This window comes from Eleutherodactylus coqui, chromosome 5 (assembly GCF_035609145.1).
Source record: "Eleutherodactylus coqui strain aEleCoq1 chromosome 5, aEleCoq1.hap1, whole genome shotgun sequence".
NCBI lineage: Eukaryota > Metazoa > Chordata > Amphibia > Anura > Eleutherodactylidae > Eleutherodactylus > Eleutherodactylus coqui.
This window is the reverse complement of record NC_089841.1, coordinates 130,673,579-130,693,872: the sequence shown is the minus strand read 5'-3', so window position 1 is coordinate 130,693,872 and position 20,294 is coordinate 130,673,579. Positions and strand designations below refer to the sequence as shown.

Genomic DNA, 20,294 nt, shown 5'->3' with positions numbered 1-20,294 from the left:
TCAGACTAAATGTAATTTTACAGTTTCTCAATGTAGCATCCGATGCATGAATGGAGGATCATGTGTTGATGATCAGTGTCGCTGTCAAAAAGGCTATACTGGAGCTCATTGTGGACAACGTAAGTACAGTACTACTTAAAGGACATATTCTTAGTTGATATTACAATGTATTATGTCTACTAGTAGTGATTGATTTTAATTTTTAACCTACTTAATACATTGAACACATACCATTGTGTTAGATTAGACTAGGCACTGAATGGGCACTTTATTAGAGATACCTTCCCTTTCGCTTTCATGATTGGAGCTTCCCTGCATAGAAATTGAACACTTGACCACCGAAGTGCAGCATAAAATCAAGCGAGCAAGTTTTCTATGGATCACTTTCATTGTGAATCTGCACTAGAATGGGAAAATAAACTGATCTGAACGACTTGAAACGAGGCACGGTGATAGTAGCTAGGTTAGCTGGGGTAGTATTTCAAACAATGCCAACCTTGTGGGGTTTTCTCATGTGTCAGTGTTGAGAATATATACAAAGAATGATATGATCGAAAAAAAACATCCAGCAAAGGGAACATTGTTAATGTAAACAACTCATTGACGAAAGGGGTCAGAAGAGGATGTCAAGGATCATTCTAATGAACAGCTGGTGCACAGTCAACTCAATTTGCTTGAAAACAATGCTGGTGCTCCAATTAGCATGGCCAAACACACAACTCATTGTTCCTTAGCAGGCGACCAGTTTGAGTACCATTGCTGTCTGAAAGAAACTGAAAGGAAAGACTCCAATGTGCAAAAATTGGAAGAGTGGTGGAAAAAATTGTTTAGTTAGATTAATTTAGATTTCCATTTTATCATGCTAATGCTAGTCAGAATATGACGCCAGCTGCATGAATCAATGAACCCTTCCTGTCCAGTGGAGTAATAGTGAGGGGAATGTTTCATTGGCACATACAGGGTCTTCTGATACTTGTGCATGGATGGCATGACCAATTGATGATATTCTGAAGGCCAAAGGAGACTGTGTCTCTTTTATGAAATGGATATCTCTAATAAAGTGAGTGTCTCAGATGAAGTGGCCATTCAATGTATATGTTAACTTTATACAACATAAATTAGTAAAATAAACAAGTGAGTCCCCAAAGCGAGTATATCAATGACCTATTGATTAAATCAAGTTTTAATGTGGAACATAATTTTCCATGTCCCTATATAAATAAAAAAAAAATCCTGAAATCTTATAGTTTTCACTTTCGCCACTAGCGCTCATAAGAACCTGACACTTCCTGTTATGTAAAGAACCCTTCTTAGCATTCATCTCATTATTATCACAGTCAGGCCTTAGTCACACGGGCGTTTTTTCACGCGATTTGCGCATCGCATGACGGATGCGCATGCGCAAATCGCGTGACCGGCGCCGAAAAATCGGCCCAAAAATCGCCCGAAAATCTGCTCCTAGCCGCGTTTCATTAGAAACGGGCCGGAGCTGTCCAGCGCATTGCATTCAATGGAGCCGGCAATACAGCGGCTCCATTGAATGCAAGCGCTGCGGGCGTGCGCGGGGTTAATTGTCGGGAAGGGGTTAAATATATAACCCCTTACCTGCAATGCATCCTTAAATGTGAAAAAATAAAAAAAAAAGGATGTTCTCACCTGCTCCCGGCAGCTGGAGATCCCGGCGGTCGGCCTGCAGTGGGTGTGAAGGAGGTGTGACTCAGGCTTGCCCCTGATTGGCTCAGCGCTGAGCCAATCAGAAGCAAGTCTCAGTCACACCCATTCATGAATTCATGAATGGGTGTGACTGAGCTCAGCCTCTGATTGGCTCAGGCTGAGCCAATCAGGGGCAAGCCTGAGTCACACCTCCTTCACACCCACTGCAGGCCGACCGCCGGGATCTCCAGCTGCCGGGAGCAGGTGAGAACATCCTTTTTTTTTATTTTTTCACATTTAAGGATGCATTGCAGGTAAGGGGTTATATATTTAACCCCTTCCCGACAATTAACCCCGCGCACGCCGGCAGCCCATTGCTTTCAATGGAGCGGCTGTATTGCCGCTCCATTGAATTCAATGGGCAAACATCGTTCTTCTCTGCCACAGCTGTTCCAGCTGTGCAGAGAAGAATGATTTGTCTTCTATATGTTCTCAATGGGGTCGGCGCTGCTGCCGCCGGCCCCGTTGAGCGCATATAGAGAAGAGAACAGGAATCGCAGATCGCAGATAGGTGCGATCTGCGATTTCTGTTCTCTAATTTATCGGACGAGCGCATAAAAAGCGCTCATGTGTCCGATACCATTGCAAAGCAATGGTTTTAAAAAGTCGCCGGACGCATGCGCATGCGCAAATCGCGGCAATAAACGCCCGTGTGACTAAGCCCTCAGGGTTACAATGAAAGGCAATACCTCTGTTATATAGCTGAAACAATTAACATGGAATCATATAATCGGCAACAACTGATGGAGACGGGCCAGCTGCTTCCGCTGCATGGGCAGTAACCAAGAAAAAAAAGCATATGCAATGCAAAAATAGAAATAGATTAGAAAAAAAAGTTTCAGTATTGATTCTGTTATAGAGAACCTGTCACGTCCCCACAGCAATTCAACCCTACACCACTATACACTATTTTCACCAATTTTTGGGAGGAGCAAAGTGTTCTCTAGATATGTGGCTGTTTTGCTGCATTAGAAACATTCTAGAGGGCAACTAGAGAACCCAACGTTTATTCCTATTGACTTTCATGGAAGTTGGAATCGGTTGTCTTGATTATTGATAATTCTCATTAAATCGGCCCAATATCAACACAAACCAATTATCCACTAATCACTTGTAGTACTGTTAGCCAAGTCTCTAATATACATAAATGATCAGAATTCCTCCATTTATGCCTATGGGTAGGTCTAGGGGCCTGCCATAGATAGGGTAATTATTGTATATCTAAAATGAGGGCTGGGTGCACATAACCATGTATGGTGGCATGCCATGCACGTGTGTCTCGTGTGTGAGCACAAAGTAAGTACACTTACATGTGTCCTTACTGCGTGCTGCCAATCTCTATACACTATCTTGGTGTGTATGCATGCGTAATACTTGTCAAGATAGAACATGCTGCAATTTTTTCACATGCATATTTCGCAAGCGTCATGTGAGCGGCATAAATAAAAGTCTGTGGTACTGCGTATTACACCCCTAAAAACCACACGCATAACACTTACGAATATGTGCTATATGCATTGCAACTTTGTACAATACACAGTGTCAAACATCTGATAAGATAACCTTTTTGTAACAACTGTAACTTGATTGAACAGCTGCTTCTGGTTCTAAGTATTAACGTTCACATGTGATTGACCATTATTGGGAGTTCTTGGTGGTTAGTTTTACAGTTTCTTAATACTCACTAAACCATAATGCATTTAAACAACAGTCATTGTCTATCAGCCATCTAAGCAGATCCCTTTGCTCTTCTATGTGTGGTTAATTGCCAAGTGTTTGATGTCTTACAATACCAGTGTAGGGAGTATGACATAAAACTGCTCCTTTCATAACAAAGCTCCAAACATACAGCTGCAGGAGAGGTCACAGACTTTCTTATATCTTCACATTTCCATTACTGTACACCGCGTATGTGTGAAACTGGGCTCAATATTGAGATTTTTAGCAAAGGACTTAAAGTGCTCAGCATGAGAAAAGCAAAGTATAAAGTTCATTCCCAGCTGTAAAGTTTTAAAAATGAATCTGACATACTGTATGACTTATATGGAAATATTGCATATATGGTAAGTTAATAAGAAATACACACTATGCTACTAGGACGACATTACTTTATTATACATGATGTTTCATTATATTCGTATACAAGAAAATATTGGAGCAAGTTGTACGGTTATTGGGCAACCCCCCCTCTCCCTTCAATAGGGCTTTCTGGGGTAAAATAATAAAATGAATTATACTTAGCCCTCCATCGCCATCAAGATCCAGTTTCTGCAGCCCCACTGTGCTCCCGATGTTTGTTGTGATAGCTGCCATCACAGGAAGTCTGGTGACTGCTGCAGCCAATCAGAAGCTGCAGCATCACACTCAGGATGTGATTGCTGAAGCCAGAAGAATGAGAGTGACACTGTAGCTTCTGATTGGCTTCAGTAGTCACCTGTCTTCCTGTAACATAGCTATCAGAACAAGCACAGGGACCACAGCGGGGTTTTAGCAGTGGATCCTGGTGGCGGCAGAGTGGTAAAAATAGCTCAGGTTATTTTACCCCAGACAGATCTATTGAAAGGTGGTTGTCTGCTAATGGTACAGCCCGTGTAATGTAATCTTAAGCCCTTAAAGGGGTTTTCTGAGTTTTCAGTGGCATTGGTGGCAGAAGGAGGATTAAGTTTGTAATAAAATAATAAATAAAATAAAATGCATATATACTCCAACTGTGTACTGCTTCCATGTCGCTGTTGGCTGCTGTTCTGTTTACATCAGTGGCAGCGGTTACGTGGGTTGTCTATCCACGTGACCACTGCAGCCAATAGGAGGGTGGCAGGGACGTTATCAGTGATATCCTATAAACCTGTCTTGGGGCTTCTACACTAGAAATGCACATGACAGCTTTATGGGATGTCATCAAGCCATGCGGCCAAGTTGGCGGTCTGGTGCTGCAGTGAGTATATTTAGGGTTAGTTAAAATACACTTATGTGCCAACTATATTTAATCTAGAGTTAACTTCAAAATCTACAATAAAAAGGGACATTGTTGGAGGCTTTTTTAAGTAGGACTGTTAGGGTGTTAAAATAGAATAATGTCCGTCAGTTCCCTAGAATGGTCCCAGCTACACGCTCCCCCCATAACAGTACTAGCTGCATAGTACCTTGCAATAACTTATATCTGCATCTTTACTATGGAAACATTTGATAGATTTTTTTCTTCTTTAAAATCAAAATGTGACCTCTGATCACATCAAAATTATGAAAAAGTAGCATCTCCACCCTGACAAAGTTTATATCATAATGCTATACTTTGTGTAATGCAGTCAAAAATACAGTGCGTCTGTCAGCAGTTCTTTAGGAAACTCTGACATTTTTACATCTAAAACTGCAATGCTGATATTGAACATGAGGAGTATTTGAATATATACTTATTTTCATATAAATATATTTACATAGCTATCTGTGATATCGGTTGCCAGAATGGAGGCCGTTGCATTGGACCCAATCGATGTGCCTGTGTATATGGATTTACTGGTCCTCAATGTGAAAGAGGTAAGTGAATATTCTTTTTATTGCTTTTTGGGGGACATTATTTTTTATTTTAGAGAGGTTATCTGACTCATACAGGATCATGGTGAGTTCCTCAGAGGAGGAGTTACCCAAAGAGTGACTCCCCACTCTGGCTTTTAGAGAAAACCAAAGTAGACACCTCCTCCCCATGATGTTTGTATGTTATAACAGAGTTTCTCTTATCGGACAAATCATGTAAATTTTTGTTATATATTTCTGTTTTGTAACTCTCTAGTTTTAATTAATATAGTGTCTTAGCCAGTAAATATCACTAATAGTTTTTGATGTTACCTAATGATTTGCATGCAAACGGTTCCCACAAACTAAGGCTACGTACACACATGCAAGGACGATATCAGGCCAAGAAACTTGACCCGATATCATGCTCGCCAACATGCGTTTTCACGGCAATGTGAGGCTTTTTTGGGCAAAAACTCCTCCCATCACTTCTGTGAAGTTGTGATCCTCTGGCACGGTTTTCAGCCATGTCAAAGGATCAGCAAGTATTTTCTATTGTTTTCAATGGGAAACCTTTCATCACACCCTCATGCACATCACACGCCATATGATGTGTTTTACAGTCCCATTAAAAACTATGGGCGATGCGTTCCGTGGAATGCAAAAAGATAAGATGTGCCGCGATTTTTTTCCCGGCTGACTAGCTTATATCCCCTTGTCTACCTCTGCATGGCCCGACATAGAGAAGGAGGACAGCTTGTACCTTGGTATTTATTTTTATATACCTGTTAATCGCTATCTACTGGTATTTGACCTGGATTGACACACTATGCCACTACTTTGTGACTTCTATATATTTCAAATGAATTCCTATATTTTAAATATTGGGACCTTGGCAAGTTTTTGTTTGTGTATTAAATTTAACTTGTTTATCTCCCTGTTCTAACCCTGGTTAAATATCTACATTTTTCCCCAATCCTTTGACATTATTACACTTTTTTTTCTAGCCAGTGAACTATGAGGCCTTCTGTTGCTATTAAAAATCACCTTCTATATTTTCACCCTACCCTCCATGTTATCTTGAGAATGAACTACTTGGCAATCAACATGTTCTTAAAGGAACCTGTCACTGATCGTAGCACAGATTCCAGGAGTGGGGAGAGGTGTTTTTTTATACTTCGCTGCCTCCTAATGCTTACTCTGTCATTCACAAAAGTCTGCTTGTGGACCATGTCATCGTACCCAAAGCTGTAGGCTGTTTGCATGCGCTCCCATTTTTTTCCATGGGAGTGTGCACACACAGCCCTTCACTTTCAGTCCGATTACATGGTCTACACCCTGAATGCACGGTCAACACGCAGACTTTCAGGGCTGAGTGCACGGGAATCTGGAGGCAAGTAAGTATAAAAAATACCTCCCTACATTTCTGGGAACCTGCCTATATGCATACTAACTTAGTTTATAGCCTCATAGCCGGTGACAGTTTCCTTTTAAATCCTTGTGCGACAGAATATTTAAACATCATGGAAAGAGTTGGTGCTATGGGTAAAATGTGTGGTCCCATATAGTTTTATATGTGGATATCACAGAGCCAGGTACATTTAATGATTGTTTTTGAACACAGGCTGATGAATAGTTCACTAATTAAATTAGTTGGTGTTTAAGACAACTGTGCTACAGTAGCCAGGTAAAGAAGTATACCAGAACGCACATTTCATCAGCTGCTGGAATAGACCAGCTTTAATTATTAGGACTGCTCATAAACGAAGGCATACAAACATATTGCTGCAACTTAGATATTCTCTCTAGCCAAAAGATACAAGAGGCATGGCTATCTATGCTGTTGGCTCGATGTTGGCATATACAGTAGCCTTATATTTGACTATTTGACTAAGTACCATTTGATTAAGTCGTCTAGCTCTAATTTTAAAAAGTGAATTTGTAGCTGGCCAACCCTGTTTAAAGCGGTTAAAGCAGTTTTTCATTTAACCCCTTGAGTGGCACGCCCGGAAATTTTCCGGGACGAGCTCCACTGCTCATAGCAACATAGCCCGGAAGATTTCCGGGCTATGTATCACTATGGGAGCTGCAGAGCACAATGCCACAAGCTGTGACATTGTGCTCTGCCTGCACAGACCCACAGAGAACACAGCAAGGGCTTTGAAAAACCAGCAGAAGATATTGCCGATATACCGGCAATCTGCTTTGTTTACAGGTTGCCATAGAGACCATCGGCTTGTCAGAAGCAAGCCGATGGTCTCTGTGGCAGGGAGAGCTGGTTGTTAGCTGTCAGAGGACAGCTAGGTACTAGCTCTTACAGCAGAGATCAGAGAAAACCTCCGATCTCTGCTGTGTTAACCCCTTACATGCTGCAGTCTATGTGACTGCAGCATGTAAAGGGCTGTCACTGCAGCATGTAAAGGGCTGTCACCATCGGACCCCCGGAATGTGATCAGGGGTCCTGATGGGTCCCTGTGGAAGTCCCCTAAAGGGACAAAAATAAAAAATTAAAAAAAAGAAAAGTTAAAAAATTATAAAAAAAATAATAAAAACACTTGTCTCCCTTTACTTTGTAAAAAAATCAAAAATACAATCACACATGTGGTATCCATGCGTCGTAATGACCCAGAGAAGGAAGTTAATGCATTATTTAACCCCTTAATGACATGGCCCTTTTTTTTCTTTTTTCCCCATTTCTTTTTTTCCTCCCCCCTGTTTAAAAAAATCACAACTTGTCCTGCAAATAACAAGCCCTCATATGGCCATGTCAATGGAAAAATGAAAAAGTTATGGCTCTTGAGACGCAACTGCAAAATTAGTTGAAATTCAATGATTAGACCATTTTAAAAAACATGCCCTGGTGGGCACGACAGGGTGGTGGGAAACCCGCCACTCAAGGGGTTAAAGGGTTTTCTCTAGGACTAGAAGAAAAGGTTTTCTGATTTTTCAAAAACAGCACCATGTCTGTCCATGCTGAATCCCCTGTGAAAACCATGTCCTATCGACTGTAATGGGAGCCGGCTATGTAGTTCATATGGTACAGATGTTTTTGGGTGCGGATTTAAAATCCACTCCATAGAAAGAAAATAAGTGACCTGGCACTTATTGATGTGGAATAACATTGGGTAGCCACACAAGGATTAAACCAATTGAATGATCCACATGCGGATCCACAGCAGTTTGAGCTGTAACTCAACGAATGTGAGAATGTGAAAAGCTGAGAACAGATTTTCTGAATTGTTGGTTGCATCATCTGTTGTGAAAGTTGATGTAGCCCATTATTAAATTTGAGGGGTCATTTCCTTTATCAGGGAGTGCTATAGTTGTTGGATACCTTCATTTTTAAAACAATATAATATTAAAGCAAAAATCTGATAATTTCTGGTGCTGACTGGGTCATGGATTATCGAATATTAAAAACCATTTGATGTGTATACAGCACATGCAGTATTGTACAAAAGTTTTAGGCAGCTGTGAAAAAATGTTTGCAAGGTAAGAATGCTTTCAAAAATAGTTTGTTTATTTTTGTCAATTATTAAAATGCAAAGCGAATGAACAAAAGAGAAATCAAAATTAAATCAATATTTGGTGTGACCACCCTTTGTTTTCAAAACAGCATCAATTCACTTAGGTACATTTGAACACAGTGAGGGTTTTTGTAGAACCATAGTCAGGTGTATGATTAATCAATTATACACAATAAGAGATAACAATCATCATTTTATGTGTAGGTTGAAACATAGTCATTAACTGAATCAGAAATATCTGTGTAGGAGGTTTAAAACTGGGTGAGGAACAGCCAAACTCTGCAAACAGGTGAGGTTGTGGAAGACAGAGCACACCAACAAGACACAAGGAAGTTATACTGTATCAGCAAGATCTCTTTCAGGCAAAGATTTCAAAGCAGGGGTTTCAAGATGTGCTGTTCAAGCTCTTTCGAAGAAGCACAAATATACGGGCAACAATGAGGACTATAGATGCAGTGGTCAGCCAAGAAACTTTCGACATAGAAACAATGCCAAGTGATTCTACTGTACACAAAAACAAAGGAACTTGGGTGCAGAAAAATAGCAGCAGGTGCTCTGTCAAAATATGAAATATTTGGCAGTAACAAAAGGCTGTTTGCTCCCCGAGGGGCTGGAGAGCAGTAGAATAATGAGTGTCTGCAGGCAACAGTGAGATATGATGAAGGTTCTTTGCAAGTTTGGGGCTGCATTTCCACAAATGGAGTTGGGGATTTGGTCAGGATTAATGGCTTCCTCAATGCTGAGAAATACAGGCAGATGCTTATCCATCATGCAATACCATAAAGAAGGCATCTGATTGGCTCCACATTTCTTCTGCAGCAGGACAACAACCCCAAACATACAGCCAATGTCATTATGTACTATCTTCAGCATGAAGAAGGAGAAGGAGTCCTGGAAGGGATGATTTCGCCCCCACAGAGCCTTGATCTCAACATCGTCGACTCTGTCTGGGATTATGTGAAGAGACAGAACGATTTGAGGAAGCCCATATCCACAGATCATTGGTTAATTTTCCCTACTGAATGCCTTAAAAAACTGTGTTCAAGTGTACCCAGAAGAATAGATGCTATTTTGAAGGCAAAGGATGGTTATCCCAAATATTGATTTGATTTAGATTTCTCTTTTGTTTATTCACTTATTAGTTTATTTTTGTCAAATAATAAAATGCCAACACTTCTATTTATGAAAGCATTCTTACTTTACAGCATTGTTTCCACACCTCCCTCAAAATTTGCACAGTATTGTATATACTTACCTCATGGCCTCCTGCAGATAGCCAGGTCTAGTCCCGCTGCGAGAATTCTCGAAGTGGGATGCGAGCCGTGCCCCTGCAGTGACCCGCGGCTCACCTGCTCCCGGCGTCTCACACCACTCTGCGATGTGCCGGCTGCCATCCAGCCACACATGCACATTGCAGAGCAGACATGTTACTAGTGATGTTTCTGTGCGGGCCTCTGCGAAGCTTGCACAAAAATAGGACATGCCGCAATTTGTTTACTGCGTCACGGCTGTCTGCATAAGATTAGATTATCTAATGCAATCCTATAGCAGCGGGCACGGGAGGAAATTCCGCCTATCACTGGTAGGTCTGCTGCAGGGAGACTTCACCTTGAACTTCAGGACAAGTGATAAGTTTTGAAAAGTTCAGATTGGTCAGTTCACCAAACTTTTGCATAAAGTTTGGTTGGGTCCAAATTAGTTTGACCCAAACTGTAAGTTCACCAAAAACCCTAAAACTCCTGTATAACACTGTCTAAGAGCCACAAAAGCCCTGTATTACACTATAGCGTTATACTGGGCTTCTATCGCTCTTAGACAGTATTATACATCCGTGTTCTGGACTAGTGTTGAGTAAACTGAAGCAGTAGAACCCTGTTTCGGTTAGAACTAAAGTAACCAAAGTATTCATTATTTTGTTTGCAATCTCTCTGTTCATGGAAATCAGTACCAGTTACAATGAGATGAATTACTGGTGTGACCGGCATACTTCACACTGACAGTGCATATATGCTGTCCTCAATCTACCTTTAGATTTGGATTGTTTATTGTATATGTGCTTGCTAATCATCTGTTGATTGAATATCCATTGTTTGCCATCAATGTCTACTTAACAGAGCCCTGTTTATCTCTATCTCTGGATTGTGAAATTGTGTAATCTAGTCTCTTTTTAACAGAGGATGTTTGCTTAATTTTGAACATATGTACCATAATTTCCCTACAGAAGGCCTCTTCTCCTTAGCTGTATGATAAATCCTGACTAGTTCCTCAGCTATCTGAAGTCCTTGCAGACTAATTTCCGGGCTGGAGACAGAGGGCTGAGCAGTAACTAATGACTGGCAATATTACAGAAGCTGCAGATTTTCCTCTTTTAGCATGAAAACAGTGCATGCTTTTCAGCTATTGATATTTTCAATGACCCACATAATCACTATTTGTGTTGAATGTTAAGGGGTTTATGAAGGTCAAAGTTAAACTTCTACTTAAAGATACTATTAAGAACAGCAGATTAGCCTAATCTTAAACAAATAGTTTTAGGGAAATGTAATAAAGCTGCCTATATTATCTTACCCTAGATGTATTATTTAATTTATTTTCTAACAAGACTTTATGGAATCCAGAAAATATGGAAGTGAAACGGTTAATGTATTGTTACCAATTTGGTATATTTTGGACAACTCAATGGAGATAAAGTTCATTAGAAAGTCTTCATGCGCAGTAGCCCGGTTACAGGTAATAGACTTTGCAATAATGTATATTTCTTTCTAATATAATAATAGTAGTCATCTTTATTTTTATGGCGCCAACTTATTCCGGGGCGCTATCAAGCTTGGGAGAGCATAGACAATACAACAATTACATGTGATATACTATCAGTTTGAAACAAACTGGGTCGGGTGATATAGGATGTACAAGGGGGGAGGGAGATAAGGCATAGGGGAATACAGGCAGTACGGCAATTACATGTGGAAATCAGTTATTAGGAAGCAAACAGGGTGGGGGAGGTAAAGGCCCATTTAGACACAACGATTATCGCTCAAAATTCACCAAAAAGCCATCTTTTGAGCGATAATCGTTGTGTGTAACTGCACTTACATCGTGCAGTTTTCGTGCAGCCATCGCTCATCGTCGTCTTTCAGCATGCTGAAAGACAACGATGAGCTTTATCAGGGATTCACAGCGGGATGCAGCTGATACTATTGTTTCAGCTGTATCCCGCTCCCTGATAACAGGCTAGGTATGAAGAACAGAGCGGTCCAGCTCTGTCCTCTACACCCAGCATGGAGTGCTCGGCTGTATGACAGCGGGGCGCTCCGTGCAGAAAACATCTGGATGCAGAAGACAAACGGGGACACCCCGCTTGTCTTTTGCATCCTCCACACCGAGCGCTCGGCTGCATAACAGCCGGGCGCCCGGAGCGGGAAACAGCTGGATGTAGAAGACAAGCGGGGACACTCCGCTTGTCTTCTTCATCCTCTGCTCCAGGCGCTCAGCTGTATAACAGCTAGGCATCTGGAGCGGGGAACATCTAGATGCAGAAGACAAGCGGGGACACCCCCTTGTCATCTGCATCCTCCGCTGGCAGTGCAATTATATTTTGAGCAATTATCGTTGTTTCTAAATGGGCCTTTAGGAGGTGCAGGGCTAGAGGTCGTATGCGATAAGCAGGATGGAATGTGTGGGGAGCCATAGGGAGGGGCAGAGGGACTAGGTCAGGAGATTTGGTATGCCTCCCTGAAGAGGTGTGTTTTTATAGATGAAACTTTCCTATTTAATAATGGTTCCTACATTTTTTGTAATCAAAAACACTTCTTAACTCAACTGTTGAAAATCGTTTAAAGGAACCCTCTGCTTTTGAGATAAAATACAGGAGGGGGAGGGGGTGTATTACCTACAGTTGTTCTTCTCTGTTCCTCCTCCAGTCTGCTGGTTTCATGCCCCATTTTTGGCTGTTCAAGATGGCTGCAACAATTTTCTATCTAATGTACTCTGTACTACTCTCTTAGTGGCCAGTAGTTATCACATGAGTAACTCTGGCCAATTAGAGAGCAGGTATAATGCATTGGTAGTCTAGCACTGCCAATGCACTATGGGGGTTTAGGAAGTCCTTAGATCGCACTGGGCATTTTGGATGGTCGAAAACTGGAATCAGAGGGATGGCAGAAAAGGACAACTGCCGGCAATATACCCCCATCTCCATATGGTCCTGGAATAGAATTTTCTGTTGAAACTGGAGGATAGCTTTCAGTCAGCTTCAAAAGGATCATCTCATCAAGACCATTCCTTTTTATCTTGGCCTGTTGATCAGTTGATCAACACAAATATGACTTCAAAAACCTCCATTGATCAGTTGTTATTGACAGGGTAAGGTCTAGCTGGCCATTCATGTAAACACATAGACAAGCTTTGTTCACCACTGCAAGAACCATTATGTGCAGCAACTCTCTTCTCTGGCTATTAGAAAGGTTGACACCCTTTTTTAAGGCATATGGAGTTAGCTTCATGAGACAACCAGTTTAAGACTAGGAAAAAACTAAAGAAATGGCAAGTTTTAGGTTTTGTGAAGACCATACACTTTACAATATCGTATGTTATTATTTTCTTAATGGCAATGGATGTTTTCCTTTAAATTGCTTAACGAGGTTGCCACAGCTCTATCTTTGTTATCAACATTATTCTATAGGATACATCCTAAGGCTGCATTCACACGAACGTATATCGGCTCGATTTTCACGCCGAGCCAATATACGTCATCCTCATCTGCAGGGGGGGAGGATAGAAGAGCCAGGAGCAGGAACTGAGCTCCTGCCCCCTCTCTGCCTCCTCTCCGCCCCTCTACACTATTTGCAATGGGGAGAGGCGGGACAGGGGAGGGGCTAATCAGCACTTAGCTCCACCCACATCCCGCCTCCTTTCATTGCAAATAGTGCAGACGGGCGAAGAGGAGGCAGAGAGGGGGCGGGAGCTCAGTTCCTGCTCCTGGCTCTTCCATCCTCCCCCCCCCCCCTGCACATGAGGACAACGTATATTGGCTCGGCGTGAAAACCGAGCCGATATACGTTTGTGGGAATGCAGCCTAACTCATATTTTCAATTAGATTAGTAATTGCAATTATTCTCTACAATGTTATTTATGGCCATTAACATGATTATTACTGGATGCATGGTTTTGTTTTGAAATAAAAACTATTTAAAACCCCACCTCCTATGTGCAGGTGTCGTATAGGCTGCCACTCCATGTGTTTTAACCTTAAAGGGGTTCTGACATGAATAATTTTTTTATGCTTTAGCAGCCATTGTTCCCTGGTATGCCTAATGGACACAGGGAACCCACGATTTAATGGCTGTTAAAGCATAAAAACTAATACTTACCTTGTCTCCTGTTGTTGTTGACATCGGGGGGGTCATCTCCCGGCAGGCGCTGTTCTTCTGCTTCTTCCTCCACGAGCCGCGCCGCTCCGGGATCGCGCGCATGCGCAGTGGAGAAATGCCCTTTGACAGGAGTCAGAACGGGCCGCGTCTCCACTGCGCATGCGCAGAATCTCGGAGTTCAGCCGGGAAGGACGGGCCGCCCACAGCAAACACTGCTTGTGACGTGCTTGCTGTGGGTGGCCCGTCCGTTCACCTCGGAAGTGGCTGACGGACGGAGCAGAGCAGGAAGCGGTCATTTTGACCACTCCTGCTCTGCTTCTACAAGCCACAGAAGAAGATGCTGGCTGGAGGGGACATGCCTGGCGATCGGTCCTGGCCAGGCAAGGTGAGTAAAAATTTTTTGTGTGTGTGTCAGAACCCCTTTAAGGGGGTTTTGGGGGTTGTTTTCCCTTTAAATATGCTGTTCATGTTCACAAGTAAAAAAAGATTTTACACTCACCAGTTCTAGGTCTCTGCAACTCCAGTGCCGCACCTACATTCAGATCTCCAGGTCTATTTACAGACTGTATAGGTGGTCTGTGAACAGGAGACTATATACTGCTGCAGCCAATCACAGGTCTCAGCAGTCTGCTGCTGAGCTCTGTGATTGGCTGCAGCAGTCTGTGATGTCCTTTCAACAGGCTGACTATCGGCTGGGAGAATGGAGATGTGATCTGTTTTTTTCAACATAGGCAGCCTCTCCCCCCCCCCCTCGCTCACCCTCACCCCCCACGAATTTTCTTGGACGAGTATGCAGTTACTCAAAAGTAGCGATGCTCTCTCGAGTAATTGCCTTAACCGAGCGTGCTCGCTCATCTCTAATGCCTGGTAATGGAGCAATAATTAGTAGTAAATATTGCTTGATGGTGAGTGGTGACTGATTATGATACAATAACTTGGCTATGTGTTTGTACAAAACATAAAAGAGCATGGATGCCAAAAGAAATTTAAGAGATGAATCTTTAAGAAAGAGAAAATGGAAATCAGGAAATTCACTCTTGTGTGGGTCATTTTTAAGCGTATGTATGACCAAAATTGGCTTCATTCCTAGCTTAAAAATGTGAGTTTTCCATATTATACATGTGTTGTATTTTTAAGGTATATGGTATACAAAACATGTAGGTTCAGTCACATTGGTAGATTCTGTGATATGTGACAGCTGTTCTTTTTTTTTTCTTCAAGACCCCTAACCCCATTAAATATATTTGAAAACCATCATTACCAGATTATATGTTTCTTGAAAGCATACAGCTGCAAGAACAAATATGTGAACCTCTTGAAATTACCTGGATTTCTGCATTAACTTCTAATAAAATGTGGTCTGATTATTATTATCTAAGTCACATTTGTAGACAAACACAGTCTAATTAAACTAGTAACATACAAACAGTTGTACCTTTTCCCTTTTTTGAGCATATTGAATAAACAAGCAGTGCAAGGAAAAAAAAACTGTACATTCACCTTTAGCAGAAATCACAACCATCAAATATTTGCACAGCCTGGAGGACCTATTTTGGACAATTGCTCCCTGCAAATGTGTTTCATTTCCCCAATATTTCTTGGATGTCTTGTATACAGCCCTCTTGACATCAGGCCATGGCATCAAGCTAGGGTCAAGGTCAGGAGTGTGACTTTGCCATTTCAAGACGTAAATCTTCTATTTTTTCACCCATCAAAGATGCCAAGTAGAGATGAGCGAGCATACTCGTCCGAGCTTGATACTCGTTCGAGTATTAGGGTGTTTGAGATGCTCGTTACTCGTAACGAGCACCACGCGGTGTTCGGGTTACTTTCATTTTCTTCCCTGAGAAATTTGCGCGCTTTTCTGGCCAATAGAAAGACAAGGAAGGCATTACAACTTCCCCCTGCAACGTTCAAGCCCTATACCACCCCACTGCAGTGAGTGGCTGGCGAGATTAGGTGTCACCCGAGTATTAAAATCTGCCCCTCCCGCGGCTCGCCACAGATGCATTCTGACATTAGTTCAGGGAAAGTGGTATCTTGGTGGAGCTGCTATAGAGAGAGTGTTAGGAGTATTTTAGGTTTCAAGAACCCCAACGGTCCTTCTTAGGGCCATAGAAATCGCAGATTGCACCTATGTGCGATCTGCGATTTCTGTTCTCTTCTCTATATGCGCTCAATGGGGCCGGCGGCAGCAGCACCGACCCCATTGAGAACATATAGAAGACAAATCATTCTTCTCTGCCACAGCTGTAACAGCTGTGGCAGAGAAGAACGATGTTTGCCCATTGAATTCAATGGAGCCAGCAATACAGCAGGTTCCACTGAAAGCAATGGGCTGCCGGCGATCGCAGGATGAATTGTCGGGAAGGGCTTAAATATATAAGCCCTTTCCTGCAATTCATCCAGAAATGTGTTACAATAAAAATATATACCGGCGTATAAGGTGACGGGGCGTATAAGACGACCCCCCAACTGTCACCTTATACGCCGGCAATACAGTGGAGCAAAGAATAAAAATCATTACTCACTTCTTCTGACGTTCTGCAGTGCTGCTGCAGGCTGTCGCTCCCTCCTGGTTCCCGGCAGACCATTGCTTTCTCTACGAAGGGCTTTAAATCCCCGCCTCCAGAAACACACGTGCCTTCAGCCAATCACAGCCAATGACAATGATGTCATTGAATGGCTGTGATTGGCTGTGTTTCTGGAGGCGGGGATTTCAAGTCCTGCGTCCAGAAAGCAATGCTCTGCCGGGAACCAGGAGGGAGCGACAGCCTGCAGGAGCGCCGCAGAACGTCAGAAGAAGTGAGTAATGATTTTTATTAGATTTATTAGATGGGACACAATGTTTTTTTGGACAGCAGTGGTATCCTTATAGTGCTCTTCCATGAAAACCATTCTTCTTCATTTTTATCTAATACTGGACTCGTGCACAGTGGTTTGTAGAGTCTTCTGTAGGTCTTTTCTGTTACTCTTGGTTTCATCTCCTTCAGGATTATTTGTTATACTCTTGGGGTATTCTTGTCAAGAGGGAGAATAGCAAGAGTCTCTCCATTTGTAGATAATTTGTCCAACCTTGAATTAATGCACACTCATGTCTTTAGCAACACTTTTGCAGCCTTTTGAACCTTCATGTGTCTCTATAATATAGCTTTTGAAGTCTTCTGTAAGTCATTTGCATTAAGGCACGGTTCACACTAACGAATCTTGTTTGAAAAAAGCAGATTTGTCTGTAGCCAAGCTTTGTGTGCCGTTTTTCATTGGCAAAGGACCTATGAAACCCACATTTACAATATCATCTTCTTAATTGAAGCACCATTTGTCAATTAGCTCTTGCAGAAGTTATTAATACAGAGGCTTATGTTTTTTTTCTTCATACATGATGAATGGTTATTCAATGTGCTCAATGAAATACATGAACATTACAACTGCTTGTGTTATTTGTTTAATCACATTGTGTTTGTCTATAGTCTATAGATAGCAATCAGACCCTATTTTATTAGTAATCAATAAAGAAATGCAGGTAATTTCAAAGGCTTCACTTTTCTTCTTTTTGCAACTGTTTCTCTCAATATTTCTTATTCTAGATTTATGATGTAACTAATCCTCAAAAATGCTCAAAACTGAATTTGCTTCGCACCAAAACAGTAACATAACTGAAAAAGCTAAGTAACCACTAATCAGTCATCATAATACTAAACCACTACATTAAAAGACTTACCACCTGGAACACTAATAAGAGCAAAGTGAACTCTAGGGATACAAACAAAACAACTCTGTTACTAGTGAAAGACTAAACCATGAAAACTCTATTCAGTCAAAGATGTAAAAATATAAAATATCTCAAGCCATTTAGGAAGAAAAATGATGGCGGCTTCCTCCACAGTAACAGTATAATATAATGCATTATTGATGTATGCTGATTGTAGATATGAAATAGTTGTTAGAAGTCAGTTCTAAACTTTTATGAGAGTATGTGAGAAACATTTGAGAGCAGTATATGAACAAATGCTTCTTTTTGTCATCCTTATAATCCAGCCCCAGTGTTGTGGCATGCTGACCACAATTTAGAAAGTAGAGCCAGAGTGACATGACTGCGCCTTGGGCGCTGGCTGCGACGATTGCCTGTATCCTGTCACTGCAGAAGTTGCTTTGGGAGTTGTCTGTCAGGAATCCCTGTGTGTTTGATGTTCCCTCTTTGTCTATGCTTCAATATCCCCATGGTGTATGGGCAGACAGACAATATGCCATAATGGGAGTGTATTTATTCTGGGCCCGCCTATATACTAATGCCTATTAGTACCAATTAGTAGGGTGTGAGCCGCAGGGAGCTGAATTTATTCAGAGAACTACCCACTGTTCTCTCAATAAATTCTCTTTGTTCTGCTGGCGGGGCAGACAGCTGAGAACAGCTGAGACAATGCAATCAGCTGTTATCAGCTGTTCTGCTGAAAGACAGATTTCAAGCCCAACTGAAATCCATCATTAAGCAGAAAACTGAAAGATGGGCACATTTACATGGAACGATTATTGCTCAAAAGATGACTTTTGAGTGAATTTTGAGGGATAATCATTGTGTCTAAATGGGCCTTAAGCCAGTGATGATATCACTGGCTGGTTTGCTCATGCAAATAAGAATCTTCCAGTATAAAAGCACCCTTAGAAGTCTGGTGCAGCAGTAGTCATCAACAGCTAAGTATAAGGGCTCAGTCAGACAAGATTGCCTTTCCATCTACTCCATATTCTTCATTATTCTCCATCTAGGGACAAGCCAAGACCCCTAGGTTTAAGACGTGATGCCATCCTTATCAGGATGATCATCTTGGTTTTAGGCAGCGTACATAACTCCAAAGTTGCTTAGGTATAACATTCCCAATCCTATATTGGTGTTTCCCACATGTTGGTGTTTTATTACTTGTATATGTTGGTTACTTATGGACATTAAGTACACCTTAGGCCGGGCTCACACAAGCAGTTTTGTATTGCGGATTCCGCAATTACCATCCGTAAGTCTGATCCACAGTAAACCGCGGCCATTGAAAGGAATGCATTTTCGATTTTTTTCTTCACACTCGCAGATACCAATTGCGCATACTGTGAGCGGAAGAAAAATCTCAGCATGCTTTATTTTGCCATGAAATCCACGCGAACAGCTTCTATTGATGTTAATGGGGGTGTCCGACCTGCAGCCCATACATAATTAACATTGCGTATGTGCTTTGAGTAGCTGTTTCATCACAAAGCGAAGGTCTGGAAATACAAATGGAAAAAAAGTGCAGTGCATGGACCTCTGCGAGCCTCCATGGTCATCCGCAGTACAATTAAGGGAGATACACAGGGTCACTGGCTGGGCTCACAGCCGGAATTCGCTGCGGGCCTCCATATATGGAATCTGACCAGCTCATGGGAGCCCGTCCTTAGTCTGTTATGTTGGTGACTTCAGTGAAGGGTGCCGTACTCTCACCATGCATGAACATTTAACACCTGGTCACTATTAAAGGACACTGGATTGGAAATGCCCGAACCTCTCTTTCTCAGAGGTGATCAATAGAGTTTGTACAATTATGCTATATGAAAGGATCTATGCTATTCGGACGGATACCTTAACGAATTTTCTAGCTACGTGGCAACGCTGGATTACCTATCTCAAAGTCCCAGGACTACGTCACATTTTTGCATCTTCTTACAATTCCCCATTGGAAGCCGGCTCCAGTTTTTCACTAGGCTACATCAGAGAGCTGATTTGAATCCTTGACGACCCTGTTTTATACCCTTTGTTACCCCCTCCCAATACTCCACATTAGGAGTAACATGTTGTATTAAAATCTAATGTATGCTACGAAGACAATAATTACCCCCCCCCCCCCCCTGTGTGGGGAAAAAAAATGCTTTATTCCTGTACCATTTTTGAAAATATCGTAATAAAATTAATTGAAACTAAAGCTCACTGGACTTCCTAGAACTGGGTATATAGTCACTAACTCATCCAACAATTGGACACACCACTTCTGTCACTGGATATGGCATTTTGTCACAGTTGTAGATGTGAGAGTGTTCACTACTGGCGTTTGGCTATATAACTACTCCATTGTTAGTCCTTTAATGTTAACAGAGAAAAAGTTATAGCTATGTGAGCTGTTTTGAGCCACTAGTGTTCTAGAGTTAGAAACTTTTA

The 20,294-nt window shown here is 41.8% G+C and overlaps 1 protein-coding gene across 1 annotated transcript in view; it reads left to right on the top strand.

Annotated features, from left to right (window-relative positions):
- FBN2 (fibrillin 2) overlaps positions 1–20,294 on the top strand; it is a 225,764-nt gene that overhangs the window by 20,528 nt on the left and 184,942 nt on the right. Inside the window, exons 4-5 of the mRNA XM_066603160.1 lie at positions 24–119; positions 5,152–5,247. Coding sequence (XP_066459257.1) covers positions 24–119; positions 5,152–5,247 — 192 coding nt within the window. The remainder of the gene's footprint in view (positions 1–23; positions 120–5,151; positions 5,248–20,294) is intronic.